The sequence below is a fragment of the Molossus molossus genome, unplaced genomic scaffold (assembly GCF_014108415.1).
Source record: "Molossus molossus isolate mMolMol1 unplaced genomic scaffold, mMolMol1.p scaffold_m16_p_8, whole genome shotgun sequence".
Lineage (NCBI taxonomy): Eukaryota > Metazoa > Chordata > Mammalia > Chiroptera > Molossidae > Molossus > Molossus molossus.
The window spans coordinates 100338746-100354100 of NW_023425402.1; the positions used below are offsets into that span (position 1 = coordinate 100338746).

General features: G+C 45.2%; 1 protein-coding gene across 1 annotated transcript in view; it reads left to right on the top strand.

Moving 5' to 3' along the window:
• CCDC170 (coiled-coil domain containing 170) overlaps window positions 1-15355 on the top strand; it is a 64917-nt gene that overhangs the window by 34485 nt on the left and 15077 nt on the right. Inside the window, exons 6-8 of the mRNA XM_036248751.1 lie at window positions 4056-4256; window positions 8973-9146; window positions 11308-11550. Of these exons, the coding sequence (XP_036104644.1) occupies window positions 4056-4256; window positions 8973-9146; window positions 11308-11550 (618 nt within the window). The remainder of the gene's footprint in view (window positions 1-4055; window positions 4257-8972; window positions 9147-11307; window positions 11551-15355) is intronic.

Sequence of the window (15355 nt, forward strand, 5' to 3'; positions counted from 1 at the left end):
AAATGTATGCATTGTGGTGAACTTCAATAGGGTATGCTACTCAAATGATCTAAATTAGCTCACCTAACTATCACAGCAAAGTCTGTAAGTGTCCGAGAGGTTCATTACTCGCTTTGGTTAACGTGCTGGTAAGTAGTGGAGCTGGAATCTGAAGCCAGGACTGTCTACCACCTGTCCCACAGTCTGGTTCCCACCAGGCCATCTCTTCTCCCTTCTGGCTTGTTATCACTCTCTTAGTCTAGCTTCCGGCCATTGTTCAAGGTGTTATCTTCAAACTGGTGTCTTTAGGGATTGATTTCTATGGAAGACTTTGCTTTTCTCTGGTCTGCAGGGCGCTGACTGTGGCTCAGTGATCACTCAGTTCTCCATCTCTCCAGCGGAGGATTTCTGTCTCTGTTCTCTCTGGTGTTATTCTCTTTGCTGGGTCAGCTGCGGGGTAGAAGTGCTGAAGGATCTTCAGGTAGAAAGACTCATTTCCTACCTGAAGTTAAATGTGAAATAGTGCGGCCGGCGTGGCTCAGTGGTTGAGCGTCAACCCATGCACCAAGAGGTAGCCAGTTCGATTCCTGGTCAGGACATATGCCCAGGTTGTGGGCCCGCTCCCCAGTGCGGGGCATGCAGGAGGCGGCCAATCAGTGTTCTCTCTCATCGATGTTTCTATCTCTCTCTCCCTCTCACTTCCCCTCCCTCTAAAATCAGTGAAGGAGCCCTGGCCAGTTTGGCTCAGCGGTTAGAGCGTCGGCCTGCGGTCCGGAGAGACCCGGGTTCGGTTCCCGCTAAGGGCACGTACTTCGGTTGCAGTTTGTCCCCGGCCCTGGTTGGTCGTGCGGGTGGCAGCCACTCGATGTGTCCCTTTCACGTCGATGTTTCTCTCTCTCTCTGTTCCTCTCTCTCCCTCCCACTCTATCTGTACAAAAAATGGAAAAATATCCTCGGGTGAGGATAAAATAAATAAATAAATAAATAAAATCAGTAAAGGAAAAAAAAATTTTTAAATGTGAAACCACATTTTTTGCTGCACAGAAATGTGCTGTACTTGTATCATACAATGTCATTCATCCGTGTCTTGGGGATGTTGTTTGATGGCTGTTGTTGTGTAGGTTACTTTGTATGTTGTATCAAGACAAGCACACCTTTCTATTGCATTAAGACCAGATCTATATTAGTTGGTTAGTACTAAGGTTGAGAAATATGAAATGAAGGTTCTCAGAGCCTTATATTCTGTAATGAAATTTGAAATTTCCTTGGGAAATATAATTTCTTGGATGTGGAACTGAACAGCTTGCCATCAAATATCTAATTTTAAGCACCCACAGAGGTTTGGAATGAATTGAAACATAGCCCAGGGATCCTGAGAGCCACAGAGCACAGGATTAGAGAGTTCAGGGGTCAAACTATCCAGCATTCCTGATTATAGCACTTAAATCTACCCCCTAACATTTTAATTAGTGGTTGGCCAACTTCTGACAGCGACTGGGAGTCTTCTACCTGACGTGGAAAGATGCTTAGAATGTGAGATAAAAGCAAAAAAGATAAAATGGCAAATACAATATTGTCTCAACTATATTTAAACAGTGAATAAAATTAATTATTTGAAAATATAAATAGTTGTTATCTCTGGGCAGAAAGATCACAGTGATTTTTTTTTTTTTTGCATATATATATATATATGATTGTCCTTAATGAGTCTTTTACAATGGGCATATATTGCTTTATAATTATAGGGACCAAGGAAAAATTCTTTCTCACATTGAAGTTGAATTCTTTTTCTGATTTATACTTGTTGGTCCTCAACTTGAGTCTGAGGATAACTCAGAACAAATCCTATTATCCTTTCAAAATATTTGGAGACAGCTTTAACGTCTTCTTGCCTTTAAGCATGGTTGTTCATACATAGGCAAGCAGAAGTTTTTTATTTTTGTTTTTTAAACTGAAGCTGTAAATCTGAAACTGTCAAGATTATTCATTTTTTTGTGAGAATAGTACTGAGTATTATGTAAATATCTATCACTTTTTCCCTCTTCTTTCCCAAAACAAACCATCAACAACAACATTTATCACCTCAATCTCGGTGTTTTTATTGAATTTAACATTTTATTAAAACTGGACTTACTAGGATCAATTTGAGTTTCTCAGCAGGTACTGAGGTCTTTGTTAAACTTATGTTCTTGGTTTAAGGGAAGGTCAGGACAGAGAGCAAGTCCTTGGAAGGGTGCAGCGTTGGGCAAGTCAGGGTCGAGAGTTGTGGGTGCTCAGTGGAGGAGCAGGTAATAGGGGAGGTAGGACTCAGACTGTCCAGTCTGATTGTACATCGCTCTTGAGCCTCTGTAGAATCACCATCTTAAAAGAATTGTGACCTTTCGCCCTGGCCGGTTTGGCTCAGCGGTTAGAGCGTTGGCCTGCGGTCCGGAGAGACCCGGGTTCGGTTCCCGCTAAGGGCACGTACTTCGGTTGCAGTTTGTCCCCGGCCCTGGTTGGTCGTGCGGTGGCAGCCACTCGATGTGTCCCTTTCACATCGATGTTTCTCTCTCTCTGTCTCTTCCTCTCTCTCCCTCCCACTCTATCTGTGCAAAAAATGGAAAAATGTCCTCGGGTGAGGATAAAAAAAAAAGAATTGTGACCTTTCAAATGCTCAAATGAAAACACTGTCCCCTAACTGCACAGCCCAGAGGAAGCCCCACTGACGACGGTTAGTGAAGGAGTAACCAATACTCAACAGAAAATTGAAAAAAACTTGAAACAATATAGGGTGGGGCAAAAGCAGGTTTCCAGTTGTGAGTACATGAAACAGATTTTCTTGACCTGTTATTTATTAATTATTGTATTATTTTCCCCGTGAACAACTGTAAACCTTCTTTTGCGCACCCTGTAGCTTTGTGTGCTTGAATGACTGATACATTCCCAAGGTTACTTGTCAAGATGACTCACTGATTAGGCTTTAGTCCACTATACGTGGTGGAAGAAACATGCCACTTCTACAGGTTTCACAAGTACTTTCTGTCTGAACTCTTTCCAGCTAAGCTTTGAAACTCCTAAGTTAATGGCAGTTTCAGGGATAAGTAAATGTTATCCATAAACATTTATCAAGTAACCTGTTTGAGGAATTATATAAAAATGAAAAAGGCCAATCAAAAATATTATTAACCCTGGCCTGTTTGGCTGAGTGGTTAGAGCATCGGCCCGCGGACCAGTGAGTCACGGGTTTGATTCCAGTCAAGGGTAAAAGGTCTGAGCGGGCGGGGGTCACACCCACAGCGCAAGGCCAGTGTAGAGCCAAATGGCTTTAATTGCATGCGCCAGGGTGCAGGCAGACTGAGTCACAAATTTCGAGCTCAGCATCGAAATCTCTTTGTTCTCTGGCTTTTATAGGCCCAAACTACAGAAACAAAAAAAACTACATTAAAAAAAAATCTCCACATTCTCTTGGCACCGTGTAATTGTGCCAGGGCTGATACAAGCTGTCTCAGAGGTAAGGAGTCTGCTCCAGCAGAGGTCGGGGCCATCATTAATGTCCTTTTTTATGGTCCCTCCAAGTTTTCCTAGGCCACCGTTAACCCCTTGTCTCCATGGTTCCTCTGGGTGTCAGTCCCAGGGGTTTTTAGAAAACTGCTCAGGTGTTTACGTGCAGGAATAACTAGTCAGAATGGAGTTTAATTTTGTTAAAACATTATTAACCCTTTCAAAGGGCACACACCTCGGTTGTGGTTCGTCGCCGGCCCTGGTTGGGTCGTTGAGGAGGCAACCAGTCAATGTAGCTCTATCACATCGATGTTTCTCTCTGTCTCTCTCTCTCCCTCCCTCTCACTCCTTCTGATGATAAAATGGAAAAATATCCTCAGATGAGGAATAAAAAAAAATTACATTAGATAATGAATGCAGATTTATTTCAAGCAGAGGCAAACGCATCTGTCACTTACCTGTATCTTATTTCATTTTTTGTGAAGACTCTGGAAGTTGTTTTTATAAATAACCTGGTGCTGGCACTGAGCTCCAGATTGTAACGCTTTGCTGCACCTAAAACAAGGCTTGTTCTTGTTGTGTTTCTTTGTTTCCAGATGGTTTCCCAGCTTGAAGCCCGAATATCTGAGCTTGCTGCGCAGTTGGAAAATGAGTCTGGGCTTCACCAGAAAGCGCTGCTGAGCGCCCAGAAGGCAGAACACAAGTTGGAGACTCTTCAGGGTCAGCTGACGCACCTCCAAGGGGAGCTGGTGTCTGGGGATGTTTTCCGAGACAACTTGAATTCTGAGAAACAAAAAGTAATAACCCGAGGGCATGCCCATGGGTGGATACCTCTGTTGCACTGTAATATTTTACCCGAAAATATTCTGAATTTTGCAGCACTTCAATAGGGTGGTTAAGTTCTGGATCATGAGTAAACGTCAAGGAACAGTGGGTATTGTTTTGAGGTCTCTTCCTATTGTTTGGAACTTCCTTGATTCAAGTGAAATCTAACAATCCAATTGTGTCTAAACTTAACAGGTATTTACTGAATGCCTATTATATAGGAGACCCTGAAGGCTTGGAAGGTAAGGTAGGAGTAACTCACAATTCTTGATCTTAAATGGCTCATAATTCAATAGAGGACACAGCCATTCAAACAACTTGCGGTACTGAAGGCTACAGGTGTTACAGTAGATGTACTGATGACGACGGTGCAGCAGGAGCCCAGTGAGGGGGTGACGTACAGAGTGTTCTTCTTCTGTACAGAGGAGTGATCTTGCAGGACGGTGCCAGTTGAGTTCATCTTCGAAGGACAAGTAGCCTTTTAGCAGAGAGAAGGGGCAGACACTGGGGAGAGTGAGCGAAGGCTCGCAGGACCCCGTGTATTCCGGGCACGCAGGGTGGCTGTTCTGCATGGCTGGGACGTGGCATTCACGGCGAGGCGGTGGCAGGAGAGAAGATTGGAATGGCTTGGATTATGAAGACTGAGTATTCTTTTAAAAAAATTCTCACCTGAGGATATATATATTTTTCCATTTATTTTCAGACAGTGTGGCAGGGAGATAGAGAGAGAGAGAAACATTGATGTGAAAGAGACACATCGGCTGGTTGCCTGCTGCATGACCCAGCTAAGGCCGGGGACCAACCGCAGCCGAGGTACGTGCCCTTGACCGGAATCGAACCCACGGCTCTTTGGACTGTGGGCCGATGCTCCAACCGCTGAGCCGAACCGGCCAGGGCTAGAGATCGAGCATTCTTATTGTGGAGAACGTGAAGTGTTGTAAGTGATTTTGAACATCACCATGTTTTAGAAAGATAACGTGGTGTCACCATGGAGCTGAGACTATGCCCTGGGGCGGGAAGGGGTCAGGCCTGTGGCTGGACCAGGGAAGGGCGTCTGTGACCTCCGAGAGGCAGTTTCAGTAGAGCAGTGGCGCTGGGCTGCAGGGCCACTCACAGGGACGGAACAGGGACTTAGAAGAAGGGAAAAGACAAAAGAGTAGGAGCTGTGAAAACAGGATCAAAGACCGTTGTTACTGGACATCATGGGACGAAGCGCATTTGTGTGTCCCAGGAGTCCCCGGGGGAAGGGAACAGAGACAGATGGGGTCAGCAGCGGCGCAGGTGCAGAATTTGGCCTGGAAAATACGATTAGGCTGGAAAATCTATACTCTGAAAAGTCATTCACTTTCACTCTTCTCTTCCAAGAAACATCGAGGCAGCATCACGCCTGCGTCGGGGTTGCATGTGCGGAGATGCGTAGCGGGTGTCTGTGGGGAGGCCTCGTCCAGCGGCCCAGACGGGCAAACCAGGGCATGGTCAGGACGTCGGTGCTCCAGTGGAGACAGGCACATGTCCCACAGGAGCAGGGACTTCTTCCCTGTTTCCGCATCTGAAGAAATAAGCCATTTCCCACAAGAGGTGACATTCGTGAGGGGCTTTAAGGAATGAACAGGAATGTGTCAGGCAGAAGCTGTGGGGACGGGATCTGGGGCGGAGGGAACAGCAGGGGGATGAAGGAACAGAGGCGTGGCAGGTCTGCTCAGGAGACCAGGGGGCAGAGGAGCCTGGGCAGCGGAGCTCGTGAGGCCAAAGGTGGAGGAGGCTCTGGAGACAGGGTGGAATAATTGAGGCGGGTGGTGCTGATTGCTCCAGGCTCTATCCTGTAGGGAATGAGAAGGCATAGAGGGTTTGGAGGAAAAGGAAGGTTGCTCTGAGGGTCTAGACTAAAGGTGGGAGCCCAGGGGGGATTCTTAGAACAGTTCAGATCAGAGATAATACAAGTCTGGACCAAGTTGTGGTTTTATGGACGAAGGAAGAAATTTGAGAAATGTGGGAGGGTGAAGGGAACTTTTCTATCAGATAGCTGAGAAAGGTGTGTTGGTTGGAATTTTGAGTTTGGAAGGAAATATTGCATCTGGGTGCCCATTAGGGGAGGAAGAGTCCTGGGCATTGGGAGGTCTGACTGTCTGCCTGGACCTCCATTGAGATGGTCCACAAACTGCTTGAACGCAACATATTCAAAGTGGAAAGGATGATGTCGCCTCAAATTTGCCTTTCTGCTGCCTCAGCGATGACGAGGTCATCTGCCTCTAGTGGCCCAAGCCAAAAGCTAGAGAGTCCTTCTCAGTTTTCCCTCTTTTGAATCAATCTCTAAGCACGGTAAACGCCATCTCTTTAACACATGTCAGCTATGCCTCCGCCTCTGTTTAGGAGCAGAGCTTTGACTCGAGCGTAGGATGATCTGCACGGACCAGGAAACACCTCTACGTGACCTTGGGGAGAGATTCCGGAGGAGGCTCCAGGGAGGTCTCAGTAATGTGCGCGCCTAATCTCAGCTCTCTCCACCTTACAACGGGCTGGGGCTCTGTGTGGCCCTCGGGGTCCCCTGCGGCTTCCTTCTCTCCGTGGCTGAGCATTCTGTGACCCCGCCCTCCCCTCCCCACCCCTCACCTGTGGTCTCTCCAACCCACGGTGGCAAACTCAGAGGATCCCGGGTCCAGCAGGGCCCTGGCAGGTATGTGCTGAGCCATCACGGAGCCCAAAGACACCCACATTCAGATTTGTAAGGGACATTTGTCTGGCCAAAGACAAGAAGAGCCTCCTTGGCCTCCCATGTGACCCTCCGCTAGTCTTCGGGAGAAGGTGCTCTCCCTGCTTTCCTCGCCTGTGACGACTGTCTCTTCTAGACCAGCTCTGTGGTCGCTTCCTCTGGAATCTCCCCAACAGCAGAAGAGACTGAGCCTGTCATAGCACGTGTTTCCATAGAGTGGCATTGTATTCATTTTTAATTTTTTATTATTTATTTATTTTAAATTCTCACCCAAGGATATTTTTCCATTTATCTTCAGATAAAATGGGAGGGAGGGTGGGGGGGGGGAGAGAGAGAAACATTGATGTGAGAGAGACACATAAATTGGTTGCCTACCTCATGACTCTGACCAGGGCCTGGGACCAAACCACAACTGAGGTACGTGCCCTTGACCAGAATTGAACCAGAGACTCTTTGGTCCGTGGGCTGATGCTCCAACTGCTGAGACAAATTGGCCAGGGCTGTATTCATTTTTTAATTCCTCTCCTCCAATCAACTCCAAGCTTCTTGAGGCCAGGGGAAATTGTTGTTTCTGGGTTTCTCCAGGGCTTGGGGAAGAGGCAATAAATATTTATATTATAGAAGAAATATACCAAAGCCAAGACTTTTAGATATATTGGTGTCTCTTTTCTTGCTTTATTATAATGACTCACTGATTTTAATTGAGATTATTCCAAAATAACTCAGTTATGAAAGCAGGTTATGTAAAATGATTCTGTCCATGCTGAATTTTTGTTAGATGAATAAATGCAAACAATAGCAGTTATTTCACTTTCATGCACACAGGCTAGGAATGAACGACCCCCCGGGGAGAGCTGAGGGGGCATTAAGGAGGGACAAGGATATGATGCAGAGACAGTGGCCACCTATGGCCTTGCAGCACAGTGCAATAGGCGACATTGTGCAAAGGGACTAAATTTTATGTATGCTTTTCTGCAAAATTGGAAAACATACACTTACAAATAATTTCATTTTGATGACTAAAATAGAGATAGCTCTGGCATGCTTCATTCATCAGGAAGTTATACTTATTTAAGCATGAAATTGCCTGAGTTATTGCCATGAGAAGAAAATCTCAAAGGTAGACCCCAAATCATGGACTGTTGATATAGAAAGCTCAGTAACTGATTTAGTCATCCAGCATTGATTTAGATGTTACTCTACGTCAAGTGGAGGAAGGTCCCAGAACAGTTTTGTCACTTTAACCCGTGAAAACATGAACCTTGACTTTCTTTTAAAATAAATGTATTGTTGACAATAAATCTTGACTTTCTTGATACTTCTCTATTTTAGAGGGTTGCTCCTCCCCCCCCCTTTTTTTCCCCCCCCCCCCCGGGTTTATTGAATTTTAGAGAGGGAGGAAGGGAGAGGGAGAGAGAGATAGAAACATTGATGAGAGAGAACATCGATTGGCTGCCTCCTGCTCACCCCTCACTGGGGATTTGGCCCACAACCTGGGCATGTGCCCTGACCGGGAATCGAAGCGGTGACCTCCCGGTTGATGCTCAACCACTGAGCCACACTGGTTGGGCGGGTTGCTCTTTAACTATATGATACACTAAAAACTCTTGAAAACATTTTCTAGAGCATTTTAATAAAAAACAACAACAACAAAACACCAACCAAAAACATTGTCTAAATTTGTTTGTATAGAGAACTTGGTGGCAACTGGTTAAGTCCTCATCTTCCAGAGTGTGTAATTAGACTGAACTTCAGGGTCACTGACCCGGAGAGTCAAGCAATGCTGGACAAGGAGCAGAACCTGGCCGTGGCAGGATGGTTCAGGAGTTCATTACCAATCGCTGGAGTTGGGGGCGGGGGGCTCATCCTGGCCTTAATGAGAAGTACCTGCAAACCTGGGAGAAAGGCGAGAATTCTAGGAGATCACCTGTTAACTTTATTTTTGTGTCTCCTTTTCGTTTTTTGTCCTTGGGTTTAGTATCTTAAATTTCTGGATCAGCTCTCGGAGAAAATGAAATTGGACCAGATGGCTGCTGAACTTGGCTTCGACATGCGCCTGGACATAGTTTTAGCTCGCGCGGAGCAGCTGGTGCGCCTTGAGAGCAACGCCGTCGTTGAAAACAAGACCATCGCCCACAGTTTACAGAGGAAGGTAGGGAGGTGGAAACTCCCCAGTGCTAAGGGAATGAATATCTGTGAAACTTCGGGATTGAAATATAACCCTAACTGCAAGGGAAGCTTGCAACTGTCGTCTTTGCTCTGCCTAGCGTGTTCCTAGCTGAAACATTTACTGTTTCTATTACCACAGACGAGGAGAACTGGAACAGTTAGCAGTCTCTGCTCTACTGGACGAGAAAGTAGAGAGAGAAGAGCTTCCTCAGGCAAAGGAAGAGTTAGAAACAGTTTAGACTAAGTAAACGACTGGATGAAAAGGATATAAATATAATTATTAGTTATGTAATTACTGGCATTGGGGAAAGAAAAGGGAAAACACAGATGTATCCTTGTAATAGTTCTTAGGAGAAAATTCTGTGGTGGAGGCTCCACAGGAGTCACATCTGGGTTCCCAGCTGGGCTCCACCAAGCTCGGTGACCTTGGCAAAGTGCACACCTCTCTGTCTCTGCCTCCTCACCCTTGGGTATTTTTTCTATTGATGTTTTATTAGAGAGAGTGGAAGGGATGGGGGAGGAGGGAAGAGAGATGTAAGAGACACATCAATTGGTTGCCTCCTGCATGTGCCTGGATTGAAGCCGAGGATCGAACCTGCAACCTAGGTACGTGCCCTTGACTGGGAATCCAACCCCCGACCCTTCAGTGCACTGGCTGAGCAACACGGGCAAGGACTATACTATCAATAAATAACATTTTGAACTCTTGGCTCATAGAAGGTACTCTATTTACATTTGACTTCCTCTCCATTGACTGTATCTTTGGGGATATTTTATAAAAGAAAGCAGATAACCCCTGTTACCACCAGTGACATTAAATGGAGCTACAGTTCTTTCTGAAGTTCTCCTCAGATAATAGAATTTTTTGTCAATATTTAATACATTTCTTCTTAAGTATTGTGTAATTATTAAAATTACCAGTGTATAGCCCGGCTGGTGTGGCTCAGTGGTTGAGCGTCAACCCATGAACCAAGAGGTCGCCACTTCAATTCCCGGTCCGGGCACATGCCCAGGTTGTGGGCCCGATCCCCCGTGGGGGCATGCAGGAGGCGGCCGATCGATCTCTCGCATCGATGTTTCTATATCTCTCTCCCTCTCCCTTCCTCTTTCTCTAAAATCAATAAAAAAAAAATTAAAAAAAGAAAAAGACCAGTGTCTAGAGCTTGCCAGTGTCCGTGCAGTGGAGTGGTCTTCGACGTGAAGGAGCTCAAGGAAGGCGGTTAGCTAGGGAAGCACTGAAGGGCTGTGTTACAGACGGACCTGGGCCTTGCTGTCGCTGGTAGGCAGCCACTCAAGCCCACGGTCCGGAAGCCCACAGGCTCTGCACACTTACCAAACGCAGCGTCCACACTTAGCGAGAGGGCGAGGGTCCTCGGCTGTAACATCCGCGACTCTACAGGATCCTCATCCCTCAGCTCTGTGAGGTGAAAGCGCCTCCTTCCTGAGTGTTCCGCTCACTGAGGGTGACAGGTGAAGCCCATGAGGACTTGTTTCTCCCCTTAGAGTCCACAGCCTTCTTCTAAAAATCACTGTCATTTCCTTCATCGAGTTTAATTGTAAATGGTAAATGCTGTTTCAGGACCTTGCATGTAATGAAGACACCAAGGAACTAAACCTTTCTTCAAGTCCCTTCTATTTCTATGATTTTAATGTATTCACAGAGCTTTCAACAATTGTCCTTGGACTTGCAACGCATCCAGCTAGGTGTGTGGTTCTGATTTGCACCTGTCTTCTTCCAGAAAAGACCAGGGCAAGGACAGTTGCCACGGGGTGTTGGGGAGGGTTTTGTCTCTCTGCTTGACTACATTCTGCTCTCGATAAGCCCATTTTAGTTGTTTTAAGAGCGAGTTTACGTCTTTATCAGATGCACATCATGTTGGAGGAAACATGTTGAGAGCTGCTTCTCTGGCATTTTCTCCGGCCCTGTCATCACACACTTTGCAGCTACAGATTTAACTCTTGGAAAGATAGGAGTAAACATGCAACCAGGAGAAGGAATCCAGTGCCCACCCCCCCCACCTTGTTTTTCTTGATGATTTAGACATTAGGCTTATTGAACTGTGGCTAAAGATCAATAGTATCTGAATAATTCATTTATATTTACTGACTGTTCAATTCCAAATTTCCTGTTTGTATAAAACCAGCTCAAGACCCAGAAAGAAAGACTGGAGAGCAAAGATCTGCACTTGAACCTCCTCCGGCAGAAAGTAGCCCGGCTGGAGGAGGAGAGGCGGGCGCGGACGGCCCTGGCCGTGCAGTGGGACGAGGCCGCCCTCACCGTGCGGAAGCTGCAGAAGCAGGTGGAGAGGCTGCAGAAGGAGCTGAGCGTGTGTCGAGAATCGAACACTGAGCTCAAAGCCAGACTGGCTGACACCAATGAGCTTAAGGCAAGTGCTCAGCTTCGTTTCCTTGTTGCTTTTTGCTAGTTACCATAAAAGCTTCTGCAAAAGAGTGACAGCCTTATCCTGGACACACCAGGAAAAAAAAAAAGATGAAAACTTTCTCTGATTTTCTAGAGTTGTGGGAAAAATGCAAAATTTACACAAATCAGCTTATTAGATGAAGTTAGGGGCTCTTTAATATTTGAAATGAAGCTGTAGTTGCTGTGGGAAAAGTCACCCCAAAAGGGTGATGTTAAATAAATAAATAAATATACTTTTTTATTTCTTTCCAGAAAATAAAAAACCTTCTTTTTTTCAAATTCTCACCAGAGGATATTTTTCCATTTATCATCAGATAAAGTAGAAGGGAGAGAGAGAGACAGAGAGAGAGAGAGAGAGAGGGAGAGGGAGGTGGGAGAGAGAGAAACATCGATGTGAGAGGGACACATCACATGACCCTGACAAAGGCAGGGAACTAACCACAACCGAGGTACATGCCCTTGACTAGAATCAAACCTTTGACTCAATGGTCCGCGGGCCAACACTCCAACTGCTGAGCCAAACTGGCCAGGGCTAAAAAATCCTTCTTTAAAGTGCAGGTGACTATGATATTAGGGATCACGTAGGGTTTCACCAGGTAGGAATTTGCTTCGGAAGAAACGAGACATGAACACACTGTTCACGGAGAAGGGCTGGGCAGGTGGCTGGTGTGCAATGTTCTCTGCGAGCTGAATTTTATCAAGTAGTGAGGAGAGGAGACAGATTGGAGCGACATGCTTCCTGGCTTTGAGCTGTCCAAATTCCAATGAACACAGAGAAGAAAGGAATTAAAACTTAAAATAATTTGGTCAAAATATTTAGATGGCATTAATATGTAACTTCATATGCACAGATGATGTTTTAAATGTTATTATTTGCATGTCATCAATACAGATGACAATAATGTCCTGGCTCTTTGCAGACAAGGGCTATGAAATGGCCTTTGGGAATGTTTCCAGGTCTGGAAACAAACCAGCAGAAATTAGGCCAACCCCCGAATATGTGAGTGGGGCAGCATTGTAGAAGCTATTTTCCACTGTATAAATGAGCTCTTTTCCTCCTCAAGCACTCTAAGTTGAGGCTTATTTCCCTGGAGGACAGAGGTGGCCCAGGAGAGGGGACACATTTGGATACAAGGGGAGGGGGAGCCAGGGAAGGCATCTGGAGGTGTGCCATGGTGCGGAGAACAAGGTAAGTATCCTCAACACGCCCCTCCTCCCTTGAGACTCGCCTTTGGGGTGTTGGTGTGCCGAATGGGGGTGGGACCTTGAACTCTGCCTGCTGCTCCCACCCTGGCTGGAATGACCTAAAGGAGGTGCTGGGGGGGGGGGGGCTTGGTTGTACCTTGATTCCCGGAGGCCCGGAGCTCCATTGCGCCGGAGGTGGTTACGGAAGATGGGGCAGGAGCATCCTGGAGGGCTCATTGTGGGAGCAGGTGGGGCGGGACGAAGTGACCCTGCAGCAGAGGGGCTGGTGCAGACCCCCTAAGCTCTGATCTGACCCAGCAGCAGTTACAGCCAACGCTCGAATGAGCCAGGATCACGTCCAGGTCTTGACGTTGGTTAGTGAGCCCTCACAAATTTCACCAGTCGGATAGCAGATCCAGGACAGATCCAGGGTCAGCCTGAGGACCGGAGTCACCTCTCCAAACACCACAAGGCTTTTCCTTCACCCTGACGCCATCTCAGGAAGGAGGAAGGGAGAGAGGAATCCTTGAAAGGCTGAGCAGTATGTGAACAACAACACGTTTTATTTATTTATTTAGTTTTTGTTATATCTCACTATTTATTTATTTTTAATTAATTTATTTTTGTTACAGATGTTTCTCCTCTTTACCCCACTGATACCCCCCTCCCCCTCCCTCCCCGCCCTGTCCCCAGCTTTGTTGTCCATGTCCACTGTGCATGCATACATGCGTATAAGTTCTGTGGTTTATCTCCCCCCACCCCCTCTTCTGGGGATTGTCACTTCCACGTCTCTGGAACTACCCCATTCCTCCATTGTGTATATGTACCACAGTTTTTTTATCCATATTTCTACTGATGGACATTTGGGCTGTTTCCAGATCTTAGCTATTGTAAATAGTGCTGCTATGAACATGGGGGTACATATATTCTTTCTGATTGGTGTTTCACGCTTCTTAGGTTATATTCCTAGAAGTGGGATCACTGGGTCAAATGGCAGTACAATTTTTAATTTTTTGAGGTAACACCATATTGTTTTCCATAGTGGCTGCACCAGTCTGCATTCCCACCAGCAGTGCACTAGAGTCCCCTTTTCTCCACACCCTCCCCAACACTTGTTGTTTGATGATTTGTTGATGGCGGCCATTCTGACAGGTGTGAGGTGATACCTCATTGTTGTTTTAATTTGCATCTCTCTGATGATTAGTGATGAACATTTCTTCATATGTCTCTTAGCCATTTGTATGTCCTGTTTGGAGAGGTGTCTATTTAGTTCCTCTGCCCATTTTTTAATTGGGTTCTTTGTCTTCCTTTTGTTGAGCTGTATGAGGACTCTATATATATGTTGGAAATTAACTCCTTATGAAGTCTTAGCCACAGCAATCAGACAGGAAGAAAAAAATAAAAAGGATCCAAACTGGAAAGGAGGAAGTGAAACTGTCATTATTCGTAGATAACATGATATTATACGTAGAAAACCCCAAAGACTCCATCAAAATTTTACTAGATTTATTAAATGAATTTGGCAAAGTAGCAGGACAAAATTAATGTCAAGAAATCAACGGCATTCTTATATACCAATGATGAAGTCACAGAAAGAGAAACTAAAAAAACAATCCCATTTACCATCGCAGAAAAAAAATTAAGATACCTAGGAATAAACTTAACCAAAGAAGTAAAGGACCTATTTGCAGAAAACTACAGGTCATTGAAAAAATAAATAGAGGAAGATATAAAAAAGTGGAAGTACATACCTTGTTCATGGATTGGAAGAATTAACATAATTAAAATGTCCATACTACCCAAAGCAATCTATAGATTCAATGCAATCCCCATCAAAATACCAACGACATACTTCACAGAACTAGAACAAATACTTCAAAAGTTTATATGGAACCAAAAAAGACCCTGAATAGCCACAGCAATCTTGAAAAAGAAGAACAAAGTTGGAGGGATCACATGATCAGATTTCAGGTTGAACTACAAGGCCACTGTAATCAAAACAGCCTGGTACTGGCACAAGAACAGGCAGATAGATCAATGGAACAGAATAAAGAACCCAGAAATTGACCCAAGACAATAAGCTCAATTAATATTTGACAAAGGTGGCAAGAGCATACAGTGGAGTAAAGACAGCCTCTTTAATAAATGGTGTTGGGAAAATTGGACAGCTACATGCAAAAAAATGAAACTAGATCATCAACTTACACCATACCCAAGAATAAACTCAAAATGGATAAAAGACTTAAATGTGACTCATGAATCCATAAAAATCCTAGAAGAAAATGTAGGCAACAAAATTTCAGACATCATATGCAGCAGAATTTTCACTGATACATCACCTAAGGCAACAGAAACAAAGGAGAAAATGAACACATGGGACTACATCAAACTCAAAAGCTTCTGCACAGCGAAAGAACCATCAAAATGGAAAGGCTACCCACTGTATGGGAGAACATAATTGCCAATGGAACAACAACACATTTTAAACCAGAAGGAATACGGTTAAGTTTCAAAACACCATCTGCCCTCACAGTTCGGGATGATGGTGGTGGGAGTCGGTTTCTTATTTCAGAAGTTGACACAAC